The sequence below is a fragment of the Colobus angolensis genome, unplaced genomic scaffold, assembly GCF_000951035.1.
Source record: "Colobus angolensis palliatus isolate OR3802 unplaced genomic scaffold, Cang.pa_1.0 Scaffold414, whole genome shotgun sequence".
In the NCBI taxonomy this organism is placed as follows: Eukaryota; Metazoa; Chordata; class Mammalia; order Primates; family Cercopithecidae; genus Colobus; species Colobus angolensis.
In genome coordinates this window covers 1,344,119-1,367,403 of record NW_012117533.1, presented here as the reverse complement: position 1 = coordinate 1,367,403, position 23,285 = coordinate 1,344,119, and the positions used below count along the sequence as shown (strand labels likewise).

Sequence of the window (23,285 nt, the reverse complement as noted above, 5' to 3'; positions counted from 1 at the left end):
ACATATCTACCATAGATTGTCTCAGGAAGAAAAGGAAGGAGATAGGGCCTAATGACTCTTTCTTGTTGCTGTTGTTTGTCTGTTTTTGTGTTCAGCAGTAGCATAGCAGAAGAAAGGCATGTCAATATGGTTGAGAGTTAATAGTTCGCTCCTTCGGTAAAAAATATGTTGTACAACTGCCAGCTGCTGATCGGGAGACTGAGGCCCTGGCAGTAACAAAACAAGCCCCTGCTCTTTTGGAGCTGACATTTTAGGGAGGAGACAGATAATGTAATATCATCACGAAGGTAAGTACCACGAAGGACAGTGAAGCAGAAAAAGAAAACAGCAAGTGATCGCATGGGGCTGAGCAGCTCCTTTTAGATAGGATGGTCACAGGCAGCCTCTCTGAGAGCTGGGGAGCTCACCAATGGTGCAGGATCCCCGAGGCACAAGGGGCCTGGAAGGAAGGGTAGCCTCCAGACTAGGGTTGGGAATACTCCATTTCCTTATTTTCAGATGCACCTTTTTGTACATTTTAATGTGTCAGGACTTGAGCATTGTATATTTAGAATTATAGTACTTCTCCTCCTTTTCCCTACCACAGAAAAGGTTTTTATAAACTCATTTGTGTGGCATAATCAAAGACAAAAAGGGAGTTTACATATAAAAGGGATAATGAATGAGTTCCCACATAATAGCCTCTCTTTTTTTCCATGAAGTCAGTGTCAAAAATCACTGGCAAGAAAGAGATGGCCCTGGGGATAGGGCAGGGGTGGGGCAGAGGGAGAGTGCCTCAGAAGAGCAGGGGAAGGAACCTGGGCCACCAAGAGTCTCTTAGGGACAAGTAAATAGACTGTGGAATCGGTTTTGAACTAGAAACTTTGAACTTAGAACATTGTCCAGCGTTCACAATGGTTGGATTTCTCCAGCACCAAATAACGGGAGGTGGAAGTAGAGAGCACAAGGTGGGGCCAGCTGGGCAAGGTTCTGTAGGAAGACAGCAAGTGGGTGAACCTACAATCTGAGGTGAGTGTGTGTGGATGGTCAGCCAGGAGGCCGGCTCTGGAATGGGAGGATCTGCCTAAGGAGACCACTCACAGGCACACATAGCCTCGAGGCAAGGAGAAGCAGTGGGCTGTGTCATCACTCCATCTCCAGCGAGATGGGAAAGATAACTCTGACATACTCTTCATCTGTGGATGAGAGTAGATATTCCCTTCAACCCAGGTTTCGTAGTCATCACTAAAAGACAATAAACATATTGGTGGAGAAGAAGGATGGCAGAATTCAAAGGCAAAGGAATCCAAAGTAGTCACCACAGCTTTCAAACTCCACTGCCTTCACTCTTGGTACTGGCTCAGGTCAGAATCTGATGGCATCAGTCACACGACAGGATCTGTAGATGCCAGCTAACTCACAGACAGCTAATCTGGTCAGCTCCTCAAAGGTGAACAGCACAAACCAGTCACCTCAGTACCCGCCAGTACCTGGGACTTCATGTTCTTTTTTATTATTTTCTTCAAAGTGTCAGTATTGTAGATGGTCCCTCTATGTTCAGGAAAGGTGTGTCTTCATTAAAGAAATAAGGAACAGTCAAGACTTACCAGCAGAAATGTTAGGGAATAATTATCTGCATAACAAGGGAATACTTCTTAAAGATCCGTGGCTGTCCAACCTTGTGCATTTGTACCTACAAATCATGAACTATTTGACATAAAAGCTGAGGTATAGAAAAACGTGCAGCAAAAAAATGTTATAAATCACTGTGAGTTAAAGATAAATCAGCAGTGAAGATAAAGCATCTGTAAAACTCTACTATAAAGCAGTGAAACAATTCCTTTTTTAAAATGTAGTTTGCACATTCCTCAGAAATACCTCTTTTAGATAAAGTGAACTTACTTTTGAAATTACAGTATAAAAATGGTACCTTTGTAATTTTGGTTCCCTGCTTTTTGAAACATTGTGATCTTTACCACTTTAGTTTCATAATCATAGTGTTTTGACCAAAGGCAAGAAACTTCCATCCTTTTGCATGTGTCCTGGTTTAATTGTTCCCAACTGACTTTACATTCTCATGTTGAAACCCTATCTTTCTGTTTATCCCACTGAGGAAAAGGTTTTCTTCACCAACTGTCATCTTGTTAGTCATCCCAGATACTTAACTGTTTGAACTGCTATTGAAAAATAAAAGTAGGCTGGGTGCCATTTATGGTTCATGCTTGTAATTCCAACACTTAGGGAACTGAGGTAGGAGGACTTCTTGAGCCCAGGAGTTTGAGACCAACCTGGGCAACATAGTGAGACTTCAACTCTACAAAAAAATGTTTGAAAACTAGCCATGCAGGGTGGTGTGCCTGTGTCGTCCCAGCTACTTGGGAGGCTGAGGCAGGAGGATCACTTGAACCCAGGAGTTTGAGGCTGCAGGGTGAGCTATGATCATACCATTGCCCTCCAGTCTGGGTGGCAGAGCGAGTCCCTGTCTCAAAAGAAAAAGAAAATTTATAAAGAAGAAGGGCCCATTTTTAATTTGTTGTGGAAGATTTCTCGCCATGCCGTATCTGTGCAGCTCACTAAACCTCTTTTGCGGGATGTTTCCCTGTTCACCAGCTCTATTGAGTAACAGCTGACTCGGCAAATGTCAGAATGTTGTGGAAAGAGAGTGTGCACAAGTATTTGTATGGTGATAGAAGGTTAAATGAAACAACCTGCTGCTTTTCACCTTGTTGGAGTTCAGTTATCAAGGTCCAAATTTCAACTGTGTGACTCAACTGAGTATTAACAGTTTTAGTGATAATAACAACAAAAAGAATATTGAGAGAATGGTGTTAACAAAGCATTTCAGAAGTTTCCATTTGTCTGGCTTAGTGTCCTTGGAAGGTCATTAGCTCTTAGTTAACTTCTTATGCTCCTCAGTCATTCTTAGATTTGAGTAAAGATCTGGCTTGAATGTTTTGTAATAATGAATAAAATCTTATATGTGCTACAAAATTATTTTGCCAAAAAATAAACAACTTTATCTTTCTAAATGTATTAAAAGCAAACATATTTCATATAGCTTTCAGTCATGTTTTATCAGAATCATTCCAAATAAAAAACAATACCTTCCAGAAATAAGAACCAATAAAAGCTTCATAATTAGAATGAAGAAGAAATTAATTGAAATTGAGAATCATTAAAATATATTTTAAATGGTAAAGCTTTTTAAATGTACTTTTCACTTGGGACATTAATTACATGGCCCTGAAAGTATAATTAGTTACTTCAGTTTATCAACCACATTGTGTTATTTTTTTTTAATTGCCACTAATATTCTAGGTAATTGGCTTTTAAATTCTTTCATAAAGAATGCTTGTTTCCTCTTGCAGCATGATATAGTCAGCCCTCCACATCCTGGGTTCTGCATCTGTGGGTTCTGCATCCATGGTTCAACTAAGCACAGATTGAAAAAAATTTTTTCATTTGCATCTGTATTGGACATGTATAGACTTTTTTTTCCTTGTCATCATTCCCTGAACAATACGGTAAAACAACTATTTACATAGTATTTACATTGCACTAGATATTAAAAGCAGTCTCGAGATGATTTGGGGTATACAAGAGGAGATATGCATAGGTTATATGCAAACACTGTACCATTTTACATCAGGGATTTGAGAATCTGTGGATTTGAGTGTCCAAAGGTGGTCACTGCCCCTTGGAGGAACCAGTTCCCCACAGATGGTAAGGGACAACTGTGTTTATATATATATCATTTAGTCTATTTTAGGGGCTATAGTTCCTCTTTCGGTGCCTAACTTTTCTTTCTGTACTCAGGCTGTCTTAAAACTTATAATGATTTATTTGGCAAAATACTAAAGTCTACAAGGCAAGTGTCCCTAACCCCACTCTGGGCCCCATCCCCCATCACAGGGCCACTGAGACCTGTACTTACCCCCACTTTCTGAACAACTACTAGGGTAGTTGCTTTGTTCCCTGCTAGGTTTAAGAGCAACAATTGGCCGCACTACTTACTAGGTATAAACTAAAGTGGAAAGGAGAGTCTCCATGAAGTAGTTCTTTAAAATGCATGTATGTTAACCCTATTCACATCAAATTGTTAATCCAATTAGCACTTTACCAATTGTGATACAAAAATTTACAGAAGGGCAAGTGGGAATGGGGTGTGGACAGGGAATCAGAGCCTGGCAAGACAGATTGGATCAGATGTTAGGAAAGATTGAGCTACCAGCGTGAGTGTCAGGAGAGAGGCACAAGATTTAAAATACAGTTTCATTATTTACAAGCATAGAGGCAAAGGAAAACTTCCTCTTCACCCCTCTGAAGGTTCACTGATAATGAGCTGACAGATCAGCAGATTAATTGGAGAAAAGGCATATACAATGAATCAGTTGTGTTACATGACAAGAGAACCTTCAGAATGCAGACCCAAAGATGGGAAACTGTCCATTTTCATGCTGAGGTTCAACAAAATATGGACAGCTGTGGAGAAATATAACTGAACAAAAGGGGTGTGATCTAATGCTGATGGAGTGAGTGAGGAAATCCAACAAGGCTTGTCTGTTTTGGATTGCTGTTGATCTCTCTGCACAGCATCCCTTCCTTCTGGGTATGAGGTAGGACCCTCTCTTGAATGGGGGTCCGATGACCTACAATCAAACAAGTAAGTCAGATCATTTCTTTATGGCCAGGGTTAGAGTAATAATTTTAGGTTTTATGGCTGGCTTTGGGGAAAAGTGGTTCTGGTTTCTATGACTCACCTTGGGGAAGAGGGATTCTGGATTCTATGCCTAGTCTCAGGGGACAGTGAAGGACCAGAGACAGAAGGGCAGAGAGAGATTTTTGCTTCTGAGGCCTTCATTTTGGGGAATTACCTTTTGAGGCCAGCACAAGTAGTACCATTTCTTTTCTCTTTCCTTCATTTACCTTTCAAGATAGAAACAGTACTTTAAGAATTCAGAACTACTTCCATGTGCTGAGCATTCAAAATTTGTGCCCTTTTTTCCCACCAAAAATAAATGTCAACAATCTGATACTCTCTAGCAAGAGAAAGTGGAAAACGAGTATATCAGCTGAGCATCTAACATGTATCTGGAACTACCTGCACCATCGTGGGTATTTTTCTCATTTAATCCTGACGGGGACCTTTGTAGGCAGATTATTACTATGCCCATTTCATAGATCCTAACATTTAGGCACAGAGAGTGAAGTGCCAAAGCCACAGGTACATGACAGAGCCAGGAGCTGACACCAAATCTGTCTAAACCCCAAAACACACAGTCTTTCTACTGAAGATCAGATGCTGGCCGTAACCACACGTAGTAGCTTACAGTCAGCATGCAGAGGTGGAAAGAGCCCTTGGAATAAAATGGGCTAGGATTTGAGTTCCAGCACTGTTACTTACCAGCTTAGAAATCCTTGTAAAACAGACTTGGCCAGGCATGGTGGCTCACGCCTGTAATCACAGCACTTTGGGAGGCTGAGGTAGGTGGATTGCTTAAGCACAGGAGTTCGAGACCAGCCTGGATAACCTGGCAAAACAATACATAAAAAATACAAAAATTAGCCCAGCATGTTGGTGTGCACCTGTAGTCCCAGCTACTTGGGAGGCTGATGTAAGAGGATCACTTGAGGTTGGGGAGTTCGAGGCTACAGTGAGCCGTGATTGCACCACTGCACTCCAGCCTGAGTGACAGAGTGAGACCCTGTCTCAAAAACAAACAGATACAAAAGTGGTTCCTAATTCAGGTTTTTTGGGTATTAAGTGAGATAATGCATGTTATATATTTTGCACAGTACCTAACCCATAAAATGTACTTATTGTTGGGATAATATTAAAGAAACAGTATTGATAAAGAAGCTCAGCTCCTCAGAAAATGAGAATTTCTTCACTGCTAAGTGAGGTGATGGATGGACTGTTTGACAAGACAAATCTCAAAGGCCTGTGCTGAGTGGAAGTTGCCTGCATGTCACTGGTGGTGTTAAGGAGGGAGAGGGGAGTTAGCTAAGAGCAATAATTGAGCAGAACACTACAAGTCTTGTCAAGGAGAATGGACTAAACTAGACTCAGGATACAACATCTCCAGTTAGGAATGTGCTTGTTTCCTTTGCATTGTCTCAGATTTCCTGAAATTTAGGTCTGAGACATGATGACTCTAGGAGGTCTCCGTGCTGCATATATATGTGGACTAGAAATGCATTTGGCATCCTGAGTCCTTAGAAACAAAAGAACACTTGTGCCTATTGCCAAGACGTTTTACAGCGCACACTCTGTAGTCAATGCTCAATAAATTCTTGTTGACTCGCAGACCCTGGACAGTGGCTTGGGGAGAGGGTAGGTAATGGCTAAGGGTGTTTATAGGCTTTTCAACAAAATTAAGTTGCACTCCCTTGTGTTATGAGACATTGCTTTTATCCCAGACCTCTCCAGGGTTTTACCATGTTTATTTTAACTAGAGACCATCTTGGGAAACAGTTTGAACCCCAACTGGAATTTATTATTTGAAAGCCAAGTGGCAGAGAAAACAGGGATAACAACGAATAAAACTGAAAATAGAGTATTTCAGTTTAATAAAATTAAAACCAAAACAACACCTAAAATTTTTGGCTCTTTAGTAACCAAGACTTGGCAGAACTTCCCTCGTGAGCCTGGATCCAGGGGCCTGTTTCAAGAGCAGGGACACGCCTCTCTTTCTCTGCCTGCTCCCTTCTGCACTCTTAGCAGTAGGCCTGTGGGTCCCCTCAGATGGAATAATGGAACTTTGCCCAAACCAGCAACCAGATGAGGTTGAACAACTTTATTCAGAAGCAACAAAGCAGGCCTTGGTTCTGCCAGTGGAAATCAGGAAGTGAGCTGTTTGTGGCTATCTAGAGAATTGCCTCATGTGCTTGTCTCTTAATACTATTTGTGGTAGCTGCATTGTGAAACAGTTTAATAAAGCTGGGTAAGACATTGGCACCTAGTGCTATTGAGCCCTCATTCTTTCCTCCACTGCCTTTAACATGTAAATGATGTCCATCAGATCTAATCCTTTGATGGCAACGGAGGAGGAGGAGGACACACGTTACACATTCTCCAAATATCCAGCAGCCTTTCTGGATTTCTCAGAGTCCTATGGATAGTAAGTGGCAAATTCAAATATAATGTGCTTTTGCTTTCAAATGACTATTAATTTTCTGTGAGTTATCTCTAATAAGTGGGCTTTCAGAAAATTAGTATAATTTAATGGTAATAGAAATTTTAGGCCAGGCACGGTGGCTCACTCCTATAATCCCAACACTTTGGGAGGTCAAGGTGGGTGAATCACTTTAGGTCAGGAGTTCGAAACCAGCCTGGCCAACATGGTGAAACCCGTCTCTACTAAAAATAGAAAAATTAGCCGGGCATGGTGGTGCATGCCTGTAATCCCAGCTACTCGGGAGGCTAAGGCGAGAGAATCACTTGAACCTGGGAGGTATGGCAGTGAGCCAGGATTGCACCACTGCACTCCAGCCTGGGTGACAGCAAGACTCCATCTCAAAAAAAAAAAAAAAAGAAGTTTAGAATATGACAAGCCATTTCTATTTCAAAATTTCTTTTTTTTCTATTTAAAATTTAAATATGGTATTATATTTCGTGATCAATTTGGACAACTTTACATATAATCCCCCCACCCCTTTGAAGGAAAATGAAGAAAAAGGTCATTGCTTCAGTTGGAATGGGACAGCTCTGGGTTGTGTGGACTTTGGCAGATTATTTAACTTCCTCAAACCTCATTTTGCTTAATCTGTATAAGGGAAACAGTAATACCTATTTGCAGAGTTTGGATGAAGATTTAATTAAAAGACCTAGCACCAATTCTAGACCATAATAAGGACTCAACACTTCCTAGTTTCCCTTTAATCCCAGTTAGATCAATTTCTCACCAACTGTAAATGTCACTTTTCAAAATCATTATTTTAGTATGCTTAACATATTAAAAACAGCCCATATTTAAGATCCTAATATTAAGTGTTCCTGTTGAATAATTATACCAAATTAATTTTACTGAGCGACCCTTTTATGTCTTCAGTTAATAAAAGTCCATGTTTAGTACCCGAGAGTCCTGTGAGTCTCTTTAACTGTGTTACGGGTAGTTTTGCAGGATTTCCAGAAATTATGAATGTCAGTGGAAATTTTTACTTCTCATTAGTTAGTGCACAGTTCTGTAAGATCTGTAATATAGTGGGTGCAGGTGAGAGTTTTTAGATCACACCATCTGTGAAAGGCCTTGTAAACGTGTAGTGGAATAAACCACTGTTGTATAACTATATTGCCAAGAAAGACTTTCTGCAGTCATACTGTCTTAGTATGTTAGAGTTTTTAAAAACCTAATGGCATCTTCAGCTTCTCTAAGGACTCCTGTTGTTCAGACTACTCAAAAAAAAAAAAAAAAAAAAAGTGTTATTCTAGCATCACTGACCTTTATTGCAAATTGCCTTATTTTATCTTAAAAAGCAAATGTTTGGAGGAACAATTCGTACAACTCCACTTGTCCTTGGGAGGTAATGAGCTCTAATACTTCTCAGTGCTTAACTTTTTTGGGTAGTTATGCACTGCCTGTCGGATTACTTACTAGATTACTTCCCTGATCGTTAGCAATTCTTGTCATTAAGTAGTCAAGGAAAATAAAAGACATGAGCCATTCTCTGTGTGTACATCTAGACAGTCATTTATGCATAGATACACACTCATCACAAATATCCCAAAAGATACTGCTTTTTAAAACTGATTCAACTAGGGAAACTTTCGTTTTCCTTTCATTCATTAAACAAATATGTCTAAGGACCTCCTGTGTGCCAGGCACAGAGGGTATTCAGTGGGAAATTAGCACTTATCCCATTCCTGATTTCTTAGTTCCCCCGGGTCCCTCCACCCAACAAAGGCCACCATAATCCTGATTTCTTTTGTTTCATTTCAGAGATATTCTGCACATATACAGGATATATTTGTGTGTGTGTCTTCTCATTTTTGTTAAGACAAGTGATAGCATACTGTACATCTCCCATCTTGGAGAGTATTCCAGATCACCCTGATTCTTTCTTTGTTTTTATTACGGCATGGTATTACATTGTGTGGTTGGATGGTTATCTTATTAGCACCCGTTGGTGGACACTTAAGTAATTACCAGGGTTTTTTCTCTTCTGTTTCTGTGGCCTTGCTGTCTTTCTCCTGCCTTGCATTTCTATTAATACATTGATTTCGTTTCCTGTCCTTAATGATTCTGAGAAACTGGATTCAACGCCACTTTCATGGAGACCCTCACCCTTGTATGTACTTCCTGATAGATCCAGACAAGCATAGTATGTTAAATGTACTCAACAAGACCTTATCTTTTCACCCCACAAACTCTTTGTGATTAGCTTGTGATATTGATCATGAACCACCTGATAAGCCTTTCAACCCCAGCATCCACTTCTTTAAGTTGCAGGGACCTTGAGGAGCACGGACTAAGTTTGGCAGACATCATATTGGTCATCTGGGCCTCTGTCACTTCAGGTTGCCCACACTGCTGACACTGATTGGTGCCCTCGCAGCCGGGACAGAGCTCAGGAGTGTCCTTTTGTTTTCAGACCACAGTGGCCTCCCTTTCCTTTGAATGCCCTTGCACTTCCTATGTGATTTTATTCCTACTATAATGTAGAGACATTTGAAGATCAGTTGAAGCACATTAACTTCAAATATATCATAATTAGCTCACTCCCTTTTGGTGTGGCTGCACGAAGTATATCTGGTTTCATTTCTGGAAACCTTAACTGTCAGAAGGTTGCTTTCTCACACTTGGTCATAAAAAATAGGAAGCTCCTTCCCAACTTAAGTCTTTAGAGACTTCGAGGTGACCTTGACCACTGTTGTTGCTTCAGCTGCATCTTCTGCTGTCTGTTATTTCTGCCTTTCTTCATGTTGACATTACCATGCTCTGCCTCTGAGGTTTGGTTTCCCTTTCTGTTGTTCCTCTGTCTTCGCTCTAATCCCCCCACTCTTCCTCTCTGTGTGTCTGTTTTCTGTAGAGCTTGCTTGTTTCTTTGACTATTTCAGTGTATGCCCCAGCAGCATAATTTACCATTCTCTTTTGTTATTTCCTCAGGTGGTTAGTTGATTATTCGCTCCTTATTCTGGCAATAAATAAAATTACATTTAAAAATGTTTCCGAGAAGTATCCTCTGTTTCCTTTTAAATTTTCAAAATATTGAAATATTAACGGTCATTTTTAAATTGTGTTTTTTTCCCACTGTTTACAAAATTTCCAAGGCTCAACCTCTAAATTATTTTTCTCTTTGATCACTTTATTACCGCTTTAAAAATTCAACAAATATTTAGTAAATCTCTGTCATGTACTGGATACTGTAGGCCCTGAAGACACAGACCAACTCCCTGTCCTCTAGGAATTCTAGGGAAAGCAGGCAATATATGTGATACTTTATTTATTTATTTATTTATTTATTCATTCATTCATTCATTGGAGATGTAGTCTCACTGTGTTGCCCAGGCTGGAGTACAGTAGCATGATCTCAGTTCACTGCAACCTCCACTTCCCAGGTTCAAGCAATTCTCCTGCCTCAACCTCCCAAGTAGCTGGGATTACAGGCGCCTGCCACCACACCCGGCTAATTTTTGTATTTTTAGTAGAAACAGGGTTTCATCATGTTGACCAGGCTGGTCTCAAACTCCTGACCTCAAGTGATCTACCTGCCTTAGCCTCCCAAACTGCTGGGATTACAGGCATGAGCCACCGCGTCTGGCCATTGATGGAACATATGTTCTAGAGAAAATGAAACAGGAAGAGGGAGCAGGGAGTTCACAATGGGATATAGTTTTAAATAAGGTCGTCAGAGAAGATGCTCATTGAGAAGAAGCCATTTGTACAAAACCTTGAAGGAAATGATGCAGCAAATACTGGGGATTTATTGAGGGAAGAGTGTCTTGGGCGGGTGGGAGTAGCCAGTGCTCCTCCCAGCCAGGAGCCACCTCTCAGGAGGTGCATGCCCAGAACAGCAAAGAGGCCACCATGGCTGGAGTGGAGCAAGTGGAGGAAATAGGTCAGAGAGACTGCCAGGGACCTTTTAAAGCATGAGACCTTTTAAGCCATTGCAGGGATTTTGGCTTTACTCTGAGATGAAGAGCCATCGGACAGATTTGAGATGAGGGAGTCATAGATCTTGTGCTATGATGTATTATTGTCACATATTCTTTAAAGACGGTGTATTACTAAGCCTTTGTTCTAGCCCTTCTTGCAGTAAATATTTTCTGCCCAATTAGGAGGAAGAACTAGTGATAAGTGACTCAATATTTTCTCTTCTCTCCCTTCCATACCCCAGATCTGTTGTGTAAATGCAAAGAACATTATTACCATTAATGTAATTATGTATGAAGCCACATCTCTAAGTAACCAAAAGCCATCAATAATTTCAGGCTTTCCGCAAAGTCTCTCGATCCTGAGTTAAAGTATTTATTTACAACTTATTTTGGTACTTCTTCCAAAAAAAAAAAGATGAGAAGGTGAGGTTTAAAATGAAAAACATTTAAAGGCTATGAAAATAAAACTTAAAAAATTAAAATTGTGTAGGAAGAAGTAGCAATCCATATAGATGACTATTGTGAAGTGATTTACCACTCAATTTACCCATAAGCGGAATTCATGGTAATCAAACTCAGAAGGAAAACAACAAATAATTATCTTTGTCTGATTTTTCCAGACCATAGCACTAGTCCTTACACTTCTTACTCTAGTGCAGGCTATTCTGTGAACTATGTTTCATAACATCCTTTTTCTTCACAAAACAATTACTTTCTAAAAATAAAGTGGTCAAAGTAAATTTCAACTTATTTCTACTAGGTTGCTTGTTTATTTAGGGGGTGTCATTTCTGCTAAAAGAACCACCTTCCTGCTAAAATTGTTAATTCACTCACTGTAGGCATTAAAATCAAGGTTGATGGGCCAGGCGCGGTGGCTCATGCCTGTAATCCCAGCACTTTGGGAGGCCAAGGTGGGCAGATCACCTGAGGTCGGGAGTTCAAGACAAGCCTGACCAACATGGAGAAACCCTGTCTCTACTAAAAATACAAAATTAGCCAGGTGTGGTGGTGCATGCCTGTAATCCCAGTTACTTGGGAGGTTGAGGCAGGAGAATCACTTGAACCCAGGAGGCAGAGGTTGCAGTGAGCCGAGATCATACCATTGCACTCACCTGAGCAACAAGAGCAAAACTCCGTCTCAAAAAAACAAAAAAAGAAAAAAAAAGAGAAAAGAAAATCAAGGTTGGTGTTACTTTTTTTTTTTTTTTTTTTTTGAGACGGAGTCTCGCTCAGACCGTTGCCCAGGCTGGAGTGTAGTGGCATGATCTTGGCTCACTACAACCCCTGCCTCCAGGGTTCAAGTGATTCTCCTGCCTCAGCCTCCCCAGTAGCTGGGATTACAGGCATCTGCCCCCATACCTGGCTAATTTTTTTTGTATTTTTAGTAGAGACGGACTTTCATCACGTGGCCAGGTTGGTTTTGAGCTCCTGACCTCAAGTAATCCGCCTGTCTCAGCCTCCCAAAGTGCTAGAATTATAAGTGTGAGCCCCCGCGCCCAGCTGATTTTACATTTTCGATTGTCTGTTTCACTAGATTGTCTGCTACCTACCTTGTATCCTCTAACACAGTGTTCAGTCCCTTACCTCCAACTCTAAAATCTAAAAAACTCTGAAAACAGAAGTTTATGAAAAGTTAAGTTCCAAACTCATTCAGAAGTAAAAACTTGAACTGAAATAAAGACAATTTAAAAATCTTCATTTGTCCTACTTGTGAATATTTGCATGTTTTGCTACAGATGTGGTAATAGGTTCAATTATGGGTGCCCTGCAGATTCTGCTGGGAGTTATGTAACATTTAGTATATCCATCTTATTACTTTTCCAAAATTTGAAAATATAAATTCCAAACCACATCTTCCTCCAAATATTTCAGAAAAGGGATCGTGGGCTTACAGTAGCCAATCCTGGAATAATAATGATTGGAATAATGTAGGTGCCTAGTAAATGTGACTTGAAGTTTGATTAATATGAGATACTTAGAAATTAGAAACATTTCTGCACCTAGGTCTTGTGACCTTGAGACCTCAGAAAATAAAATGGATAATTCAGTCTTTAGAAGCAGGACACCACAATTGTTCTCTTAAGGTAGTAGTAATTGGTCTTAGGTCAGGTTAATAAATCCAGAAGGAATGAAGTGTTATTCTATCAGTCAAAATTGTTCCTGTTAGTATCCTAGAAGGTGCTTTTTGTGCCATTCACATACTTTTCATGTTGTCTCTGAATCTTTACTTATCACTTTGTATCTTTTTGGTTTTTGTTCAACATTTTTTACAGGTGTCATATCAGCTTTTTTAATACTGGTGATTTGATTGCAAAAGCACACATAAACAGTTTGAAAGGTGTGAGAAGAAATTCGCAAGTCACATGGGGAAACAGCAACAAAGCTAGCATTCAGTCTGGAATGCATCCACTGTGCCAAACAAACTCAACTGCTAGTGGGTCAAATGGTGTATCCTGAGATTGAGTGAAAAATGAGTTTGATACAAGAAATGCTTGTTTCATACAAAGGATGCAGTGGGAAGTATCAAGAAGAATTGAATATAGGCTGTACCTTCACAAAGCTCAAGCTTAATAGGGAAAGCAGAACATGAATATAAAATAATAAACTACATAGCAGAACACACCAGACATCATGTGAAGATGAGTGGGGACAGGTTAAATGGAGAAGATGGACTTGCAGAATACATGGATGAGAAGGATGGAATCTTCGCTGTCAAGCAGTGTTGAGTAGTAGAGATACACATAAACTCAAAAATTATTATGGAAAATTGTAAATAACGTAGGAGCTAAGGAACCATAGATCAGTATAGTAATCCTTGGGGAAGGTAGGCAGGAATTGATCTTCAAGCTGGTCTTGAGGGACACAAGAGTTTGTCCAGAAGGTTTGGAGGTAGGTCAAGGAATCTCTTCTGGGCAGAGTAAATAAGATGCTTGTTGTCTGAAGTATCACTAACAGGACAGTTACATACAATAACTCTTTATATTTTATTGTCATTGCAGGTGAATCAAACATCCCTTCTGGAGCAATACAGAGTAGAAAAGGTTTGCAGAATAAGAGTCAGTTTAGGACCATCGCACCAAAAATTGTGCCCAAAGTCTTAACATCCAGAATACTGCCATGTCATTCACCATCACGCTCTGATCAGGTGAATCTGGGACCCTCCATCAACTCTAAGCCACTGGGGATGTCCACCCAGAACTATGCTCTGATGCAGGTTGCTGGCCAGGAGGGGACATTTTCTCTTGTTGCTTTGCCACATGTTGCCTCAGCTCAGCCAGTTCAGAAACCCAGAATGTCCCTAGCTGAAAACCTGAAACTTCCTATTCCTCGATATCAACCCCCAAGAAATAGCAAAGGATCAAGAAAGAAACCCATCCTGATCTTTCCTAAGAGTGGCTGTAGCAAAGCTCCTGCCCAAACCCAAATGTGTCCTCAGGTGTCCCCTTCCCCACCTCACCACCCTGAACTCCTGTACAAACCCAGTCCATTTGAGGAAGTACCATCACTAGAGCAAGCCCCAGCCAGCATTGGCACAGCTGCGCTGACCAATGGAAGTGACCATGGGGACTTGAGACCACCAGTGACCAACACCCATGGCAATCTGAACCCTCCTGCCACCCCAGCATCATCCACACCAGAGGGGCCTGCCAAGCAGGACCTCACAGATCTTTCAGGGAAACCACACTTTGTAAGCAAGGTAACATCTAGTAAACCTGTTGTTGCCAGTGAAAAGTTTAAAGAACAAGTTGATCTTGCAAAAACCATTACCAGTTTATCACCAACCATTCTTGGCAATGCAGTTCAGTTGATCTCTTCAGTCCCCAGAGGGAAACTGCCAATCCCACCTTACTCAAGAATGAAGACAATGGAGGTTTACAAAATCAAATCAGATGCTAGCATTGCAGGCTTTTCTTTACCAGGACCTAAGGCCGACTGTGATAAGATATCCTCCACCGCAGAAGGCTTTAATGCAGCCACCAAGGTGGCAAGCAAGCTGCCTGTTCCACAAGTGTCACAGCAGAGTCCCTGTAAAAGTGCCTTTTGTCCACCCACCAAACTTGATCTCAACCACAAAACAAAACTGAACAGTGGAACCACAAAGAGAAAAGGAAGGAAACGGAAGGTACCAGATGAAATTTTGGCATTTCAGGGAAAAAGGAGGAAATGTGTCATTAGTAAGTGTAGAGATGGTAAAGAAAAAATAAAAAATGATCCCCAAGAATTCAGAGACCAAAAGCTGGGGACCCTGAAAAAATATCGTAGCATTATGCCCAAACCTATCATGGTCATACCCACTTTGACCCCCCTGGCTTCTCCAGCTACACTACAATCCCAGATGCTTGGGGGCCTAGGACAGGATGTTTTGTTAAATGATTCACTCACTCCTAAATATGTTGGCTGTAAGCAAGACAACAGCTCTTCCCCTAAGCCCAGCTCCATGTTCAGAAGTGGATTCTCTGGCATTAAGAAGCCTTGGCACAGATGTCATGTCTGCAACCACCACTTCCAGTTCAAACAGCACCTTCGAGACCACATGAATACACATACCAACAGACGGCCTTACAGTTGTCGGATTTGTCGCAAGTCCTACGTACGTCCTGGCAGCCTGAGCACACACATGAAACTTCATCATGGTGAGAACCGTCTGAAGAAACTCATGTGTTGTGAGTTTTGTGCAAAAGTGTTTGGCCACGTCCGAGTCTATTTTGGCCATCTGAAAGAAGTGCATAGGGTTGTGATCAGCACTGAGCCCGCCGCCAGTGAACTGCAGCCAGGAGACATACCAAAGAACAGAGACATGAGTGTGCAAGGCACGGAGGGATCACTGGAGAGGTGAGTGCCGATGGAATGGAAACCCGGCAAGAGAGTGTTTTGATTTGGGGAAGATGGGAAGATTTCATATTCAGAAAGGAGAGTTTATAAAACATCTCTTGGATTAAGATTTCATAAAGTAGTTATCTATACCTCCTAGTTCTGTGAAGAATAATCTCGTTTCTCTCTGGTTTCTGATCATCCATATTTGGAATTACCCTAACCAATCTAGTAAATTATTGTATATAGTTCCAGTGGTCTTTACAAGTAATTTCCCCCAAAATCACATCCACAGAATTTGCATTATTTTAAACAGCATCATTTGCCCCAAAATGCGGCATGACCCGTTGTGGGGACTCAGAGTGGGTGGGTCTGTCATGTTGGCCCTACCTTAAGGTGCCCAGACCCCACCCTCTTCGTTTGCCCTGTTTTTCCCATCAGGTCAGGTTCTCTCTTTCTAGAGTCATTCCTTTTTGCAAGCACTGCTTCCTAGTATTACTGTTACAGGATCCTTGGGGTGTCATTTCACCAGCCGGAAACGTCTGTGGCCAGTAGTGCCTTGGCCTGAGTTTTGCTCTGGCCCGTTAGGCTCATTCCATGCACTCGGCCTGGCAGGCTGCACTCAACTCACGCTACTGGCCTAGAACCCATGCCTTCCAAGGGCAAGCCAGGCACAGAGTGGTGAGGGATGTGTGAGCGAGCATGGGGTCTGGCCACTGCGCATAGGCAGGCACGCCGGCTGCTGCTGCAGGCTGGGCAGCTCCAGATGTCACCTCCCTGCAAGGCTGTGTCTGGACCAGGCACATCACAAGCAGCTTCCACAGCTGGCACCGGGAACATGATGTTGCTTGGAAGCTTGGAGACTCCAGGAACTGCATGGCCCCAAGGAGGGAGTCACTGCCCTGGCTCAGGGGGCTTCCAGGTCAGAGCTCCCCAAAGGACCACAGCTCTTCTCTTCACCTGCAGTGTGGCAAGCAAAGGGCGTGTTTCAGCCTGTTTGTGTTACAGCTCTCTTAGCCCCACCATTTGGCAGGTCCCGAGTTCTTGTCCTGCGTTCAGGAAGAATGAGGTACACAGAGAAGTAGAGGGCGAGCAAGATAAAGAGGAACTTTATCAAGTGATAGAACAGCTCAGAGTTGAACTGCAGGGGGCAGTTCCTTGCAGCCAGGTTGTCCCAACTAACATTCAGCTCTTAGCAGAGAGGGTAGCTCCTCTCTGCAGGCAAGTCATCCCCGTCATCTCTTCTGCTCTCAGCAGAGAGGGTAGCCCCTCTCTGCCACTGGTCATCCCATTGTCTAGTCTGGCTAAGTCCGGGGCTTTTATGTGCCTCAGAGGAGAGGAAGTGGGCATGCAGTTGGTCCATGGGTGGTCATAGACAGACCCAGAAAAGCACCACAAGTTCCCACTCCAGTCCACGTGGCCGGCAGCCTGGCCCCCAGGATTCAGGGCTTCCCCGGCTTGATGGCAGGGCTTCACCGGGGACCTCCCCCTTTCTGCCCAGAAGCTTCTTTGCCTCCTGCTTCTGTTTATGGCACCCAGGCTGTTCATGCTGAGGGAGCACCTGCAGGCCGGCACCAAGCTGTCCTCAGCGCCCCTTCGTCAGCCTCCCTCCCATGCTTATCGGCACCCAAAGTCTGGAGCGGGCCAAGGTGGTAGGGGGTGGGCATATCAGCACTGCCTCAAGCGTGTGCACACCCAGCCAGTTTACAACAGTGCCCAGGCTCAGCCCCAGCCTTGCTTTGAGATTGGAGCAGGTGCTGACTACTAGTAGGGAGCAGCCAGTCAGCAGGAGCAGGTGCTTGAGTCTGTGGGGGGAAAGGGGCCTTCCTGGACCCCTGAGAGTGCAGAGATGCCTGGATCTGCAACCACAGCAGGGTAACTACAGTGATGCCTGGGAGGGCAGGAGGGCTCCTGCCTGCTCCCAGCTTCCAAGAGCACAGGGGTGCCTGGGTCGCAGCTGCAGCTTGGGCAGCTGCAGGCTGTTACGCTTGGGAAGTTCCCACCCCGCCAACTTGAAAAGGGCAGGGCTCCTGCTTGTCCCCAGTTCCCCAGCTCCATGAAGCGTGGCACCGCCCCCTGGCCCAGCCACGGCTCAGGGCCCCTCTCTACCTGCTCCTGTATGCCCTAGTGTTCTGCTTCCCCTGCCAGCAGGTGACTCAGCCTGGCCCCATCGCAGTGGCTCTCAGGGCCGCAGGTTTCAGGGACTGCCCACCTCCTCTCCACGTTTCCCCAGCATCAACAGCAGGCAAGGTGCAGGTGGCGCAGTGGCCCTGGCCAACCCCACACAAATGAACCCAACACTCGGGGCCAGCCCCACAAGTCCCCGCTGCACCTTCAGCCGGGCACTCACTGGCTCCTTTCTGAATGTGAAATCTTCCCCTTCCCCAAATCAAAACAGACGCTCTTGCCAAATGTAGTTTGGACATTGTACCTAAAAATCAAAATCTAACTATAGGGAAAGAAGGAAGAAGTGAGGTTTTGTGGTTCATTAGTGAAAGGCACAGAGGTCTTAAAGGGGACAGAAACGTCTGAGAAAAAGGAGAAACTATAGAAAAGCAAGGAAGAAATAGGATAGGCACCCTTTATTTTTACTGAACATAACAGAGTGAGCCAAAATTGAATAGAAGGTATTGGTGCTCAAGGTTAGGGAGAGCCACAGTGGGTAGGGTGGGACCGTTACCTTCAACAGAATGGAGGGTGTTCCTGTGCCCTTCACGCACTCTTACATGACTCTTCCACGTGATTGCTCCTGTCCCTGTGGTAACCAAAGATGAGTTAGCTCACCTGGGACAGATGCATGAAGAGAAGGACTGTTGATTAAAGGAACCCTGGTAGCTGGAGAAATGTGTAGCCGCAAGCAGGAGTGACAGTTGGTATTCACCGCGGTCCTTGCAGAAGGTCTTCCCAGGCGCTCTCTGTTTACCCCAGCCCTTGTCTTTCTCCTCAGTGTATGTTTTAGATCCCTGAAGGCTGAGAGCTAAGAGGAACGGTTCCAATTGCATTTTTCCATGAAACTTATGTACACTATTTTTGCCCTTTTCAGGGAAAACAAGTCCAACCTGGAAGAAGACTTCCTTCTAAACCAGGCAGATGAAGTCAAATTACAAATCAAATGTGGCCGTTGTCAGATTACTGCTCAGTCTTTTGCGGAAATAAAGTTTCATTTACTTTATGTTCACGGAGAGGAAATTCAGGGCAGGCTACGAGAAGGGACCTTCCCAGGAAGCAAAGGGACTCAGGAAGAGTTGGTGCAGCACACTAGCCCTGACTGGAAAAGGCATCCTGAGAGAGGGAAGCCGGAGAAGCTTCATTCCTCTGAGGAGGATTCACGTGCATGTCCGAGACTGAAAAGGCAGCTCCACCTTCATCATCAGAATGGCATGGAAATGCTCATGGAAAATGAAGGACCCCAGTCAGGAGCCAACAAACCAAGGGAAACCTGCCAGGGCCCTGAGTGTCCCGGCCTCCACACAGTTCTCTTGTGGTCCCGTTCAGGCTTTAACTGCCTGCTTTGTGCAGAGATGCTGGGACGGAAAGAGGACCTCCTCCACCACTGGAAGCACCAGCATAATTGTGAGGACCCTTCCAAGCTGTGGGCTGTTTTAAATACGGTCTCCAACCAGGGAGTGATTGAACTTTCCAGTGAAGCTGAGAAATGAGACCCCAAGGCAGGCCGAGGTTAAGGAGAGAGCTCTGCCGCCACCTTCCTTCAGAGCTTCGTGCTTTGTGGTGGTGCTTAGTCACAAAGATCAAACAACAGGATTGGCGTGAGTGAACAGAAATGATTTTTGTACGTGGTTTTATTTTCTTATGAAATAAAATATATGTTCTCGAAGCATACTTTTCTAACTATATGCAGTCTTATTTTAAAATCATATGTACTGATTCTTAATATCTTAGACTTTCAGAATAAATAAAAAGATCAAAATTTGGAGATTGAAATTTAGAGGGATATAGGCTGTTCTTCAGATATAGCTCTCAGTGAAAACGTGTGTGTGTCCTTCCTTTTGCAGATGTTTTCTGCTTATGTAGATGGACAAATGTCAAAAATGTCCAGGCAGCAAAACCCTTTTAGTCTCAACCATAGTATCAAGTTAGATGGTAAATGCTGATATTTATTAAATTCTCTGGTTTACTTGAATATGAAATAGAGCAGTATTTTAATAAGATTGTCATCTACAATAATTTAAAATCCATGTTTTCAGGACTCAGATTTTTGTTTCTTGTAATTTTGCTATTTTCTTAAATGCACATTTCCTTGAAGATTAGTTGTTGGCAAGTCTTATAGCTGTAGTGTTCCATATCAAAATAATTTTTTAAAAAATTTAGTACTTCAGCTAATAAAAAATCTACTTGCTTGGTAAAAAGTTATTTTCAAGTAGTCTTTGGGGCCAGAAAATTTACAACCTGGAAAGTGAACTGGATAGTTCAGTCCAGATGTGTAGGGGTCTCAACTGCGTTCCCTCACTCCCAAGTGACTTCAGAGGGTTGTCACCAGCTGATCAATTTTAGATGGAACTGTGCTTTTCAAGCCCAGGTTCTCTCTGAAAGCCAGGAGTAAATGATTACCTCTTAAATTCTTAAATTCCTGGGAAATTACCTCGAATCAGTAAAGTTGTCATTTGAAGTTTCTGGCCATCCTGGCTGCAAAATCATTTTCTTAGAAAAGTGGAGTTTCAGCACTCATCCTACTGATAATCTCAGCCTTGGATGAAAGCACCACGCATGTGGCCAGCTCAGCCCAGGCATGGTCATAATATTTTGTGCTCAAGGAAGTTGCCTAAGCAGAGAAAGAACGGAATTCTAATTGATAAGCTAGTGGATCTTACATCATCTGTTTTTAATGTCTGGTTTTAAAAGCCAGTGTTCGTAGACATGATTTGCCTCAAATAGTAAAAGAGAAAACTTAGTATTTGTCTTTTTGCAAATAGTTTTGTAAATTTGAGAATAAGAGAGTAGGGATAGAAATATCTGAAAGATTGTGTTGTGGTTTGTCAGTTGATCACGCTTTCCCAGTTTCGAATAGGGAATATCAGACCTCCACTGTTTGATAGTTTTAGAACTTTTTGGTTAATAATGAAAAAGCTTTACCATTCAAACCAGTTCCCAGTTTGTTTTTTTGAAAGACTGGTCTCAAAGACATTGCCAAATGACTTCTACAAAGAATACTACTTGAATTCAAACCATGAAACTTGAATTCAAACTATGAAATAATTCATAGATTGCTCAATCCTCAGATACGAAGTCGTATTTTAGAAATACTAGCCAGTTGGCCAAGGTAGAGTAGTGGGTGTGGAGTGTGTATGGAGACAAAGGTGTGGGGACAGAATATACCTACCCAGCACTCGTGGAAAGTCTGAAGTCCCTAGGTTGTGGAGGAGCCCACCTGTGGCCTGTGTCTCCCCACATATTCTTACAGCAAGTCCATAGGCAGTCTCCGGAAAGAAGTACAGTGAGGAATGGGGAAAAGAGCAAAGGTACAGAGATGATATGATTGGCTCATGATTCAGCACTCTGGCTGGATCCCCATTTCAGAGCAGCTGCATTTCTGAGCATTTCAGAGCACCGGCTTCAATGTATTAACTACATTTAGATGACTCAACGGAACATTGATCCATGGGGAGAGGGAGGGTGCAGGTGGGGAGCCATGGAAAAGTTATGCTCGTCTTTAAGAAAATTCCTTTTTTTTTTCGAGATGGAGTCTCGCTCTGTCGCCCAGGCTGGAGTGCAGTGGCATGATCTCGGCTCACTGCAAGCTCTGCCTCCCGGGTTCAAGCGATTCTCCCGCCTCAGCCTCACTACAGGCACCCGCCACCACACCCGGCTATTTTTTATTTTTTTTATTTTTTTATTTTTTTTGTATTTTTAGTAGAGACGGGGTTTCACCGTGTTAGCCATGTTGGTCTCGATCTCCTGACCTCGTGATCCACCCACCTTGGCCTCCCAAAGTGCTGGGATTACAGGTGTGAGCCACTGCGCCTGGCCAAAAAAATTTTTTTTAAGATAAGGAAGGTTAGTGGGACATAGGACCCACCCTGGATGTCAGTGTGTATGGGTTCATTTGTGGTACTGTGTTACAGTTCTCAGCTTTTGAAAACTCCCCTGCCTTACAATGTAAACAGCCCCAGTGCCACCCAAAATAAGGAGTTTCTGGTCCTTACTAGTAGTGCTTTATCGAGAATGGTGGGAAGAGGGCCTCCTATTGGGGAGGTGGGAAGACGAGAGAGAGTACTTAGTTAAAGTTACTTTGGGAACAGCTCAGAGCCTTTCTTGGGTGTAGAAATGTTATTGGAACAGTTCCAACCTGTATACTTAGGCCAGAGGTGGTGTGGTGTGGAACAAAGTGCTCCCGTACTTACTGTGTGTGGCCTTGAGAGAGTGCCCTCTGTTACACTCCATTCTCTCCTCTGTGAAATGGGGGTGACAGTCCTACCTCAAGGCACTGTTACGAAGAGTAAAAGAGACACACATGAAATTCCTGGCACCTGTGGGCCATGTGGTAACTGGTAGCTGGTATTTAATAGGCCCTTGGCCAGACTTGGGAGAAGAGGTATTTTGTACCATATAAAGGATTGTAAAAAGCTCAAGTAGACAGATCTTAAGTGCGGAATTCAAGGATGGAAACTACTAGGAACCACAGAAGTTGGCATTTTTGCATGAAATGCATTTTATTTTTATTTTTATTTTATATGTTTTTTTCGAGATAGAGTCTTGCTCTGTCACCCAGGCTGGAGTGCAGTGGCACAATCTTGGCTCACTGCAACCTCCGCTTCCCGGGTTCAAGCAGTTCTCCTGCCTCACCCTCCCGAGTTGCTGGGAATACAGGCATACACCACCACACCTGGCTAATTTTTTTTTTTTTTTTTAGTAGAGATGGGGGTTTCACCATGTTGGACAGGCTGGTCTCGAACTCCTGACCTCGTGATCTGTCCATCTCAACCTTCCAAAGTGCTGGGATTACAGACATGAGCCACTGCACCTGGCCATGAAATGCATTTTAATTTTTAAATAAAAACTGGGATTTGGATTGCATGGAGGTTTGGTAAGTGTCTATTCAATCAGAATAGAAAGCAACATTCACTAAATTATTTCCATGCCAGGCTTCACTTTGGGGCTTGTATTCCTTAGGTCTCAGCCCAGGCAGCACCTCATTCCTGCAGTTGTCCCTCTGCCCTTCCCTTGCCCCTGTTCTAGCTGTCATAGCACCCACCTTGCTGTCCAGAAGCTGAGGGTGGACTTGTCCACCTCTCACACTAGATAATAAGCCTCACGAGGGCAGGAACTGTGCCTGTGAACAGGATTTCAGCACAGAGCCCCAGAGGGTCCAGTGGCTGACATGGAATAGTGCACAGTAGATGTTTATTGGGAAAAAATAAAAGGATACATCGGCTAAGTAAAA

At 43.0% G+C, this 23,285-nt stretch overlaps 1 protein-coding gene across 7 annotated transcripts in view; it reads left to right on the top strand.

The window, feature by feature from the left end:
* ZNF438 (zinc finger protein 438) overlaps window positions 1–19,735 on the top strand; it is a 177,644-nt gene extending 157,909 nt beyond the window's left edge. For 5 of the 7 annotated variants that reach the window (XM_011956343.1, XM_011956346.1, XM_011956339.1 and 2 more), the window contains 2 exons: window positions 14,074–15,907; window positions 18,930–19,735. In XM_011956343.1, the coding sequence (XP_011811733.1) occupies window positions 14,074–15,907; window positions 18,930–19,545 (2,450 nt within the window). In that variant the 3' untranslated portion in view covers window positions 19,546–19,735. Of the gene's footprint in view, window positions 1–7,001; window positions 7,101–14,073; window positions 15,908–18,929 lie in introns of all 7 variants that reach the window. The other 2 variants (XM_011956345.1, XM_011956344.1) reach the window with 1 other exon arrangement.
* Window positions 19,736–23,285: the final 3,550 nt, after the last annotated feature.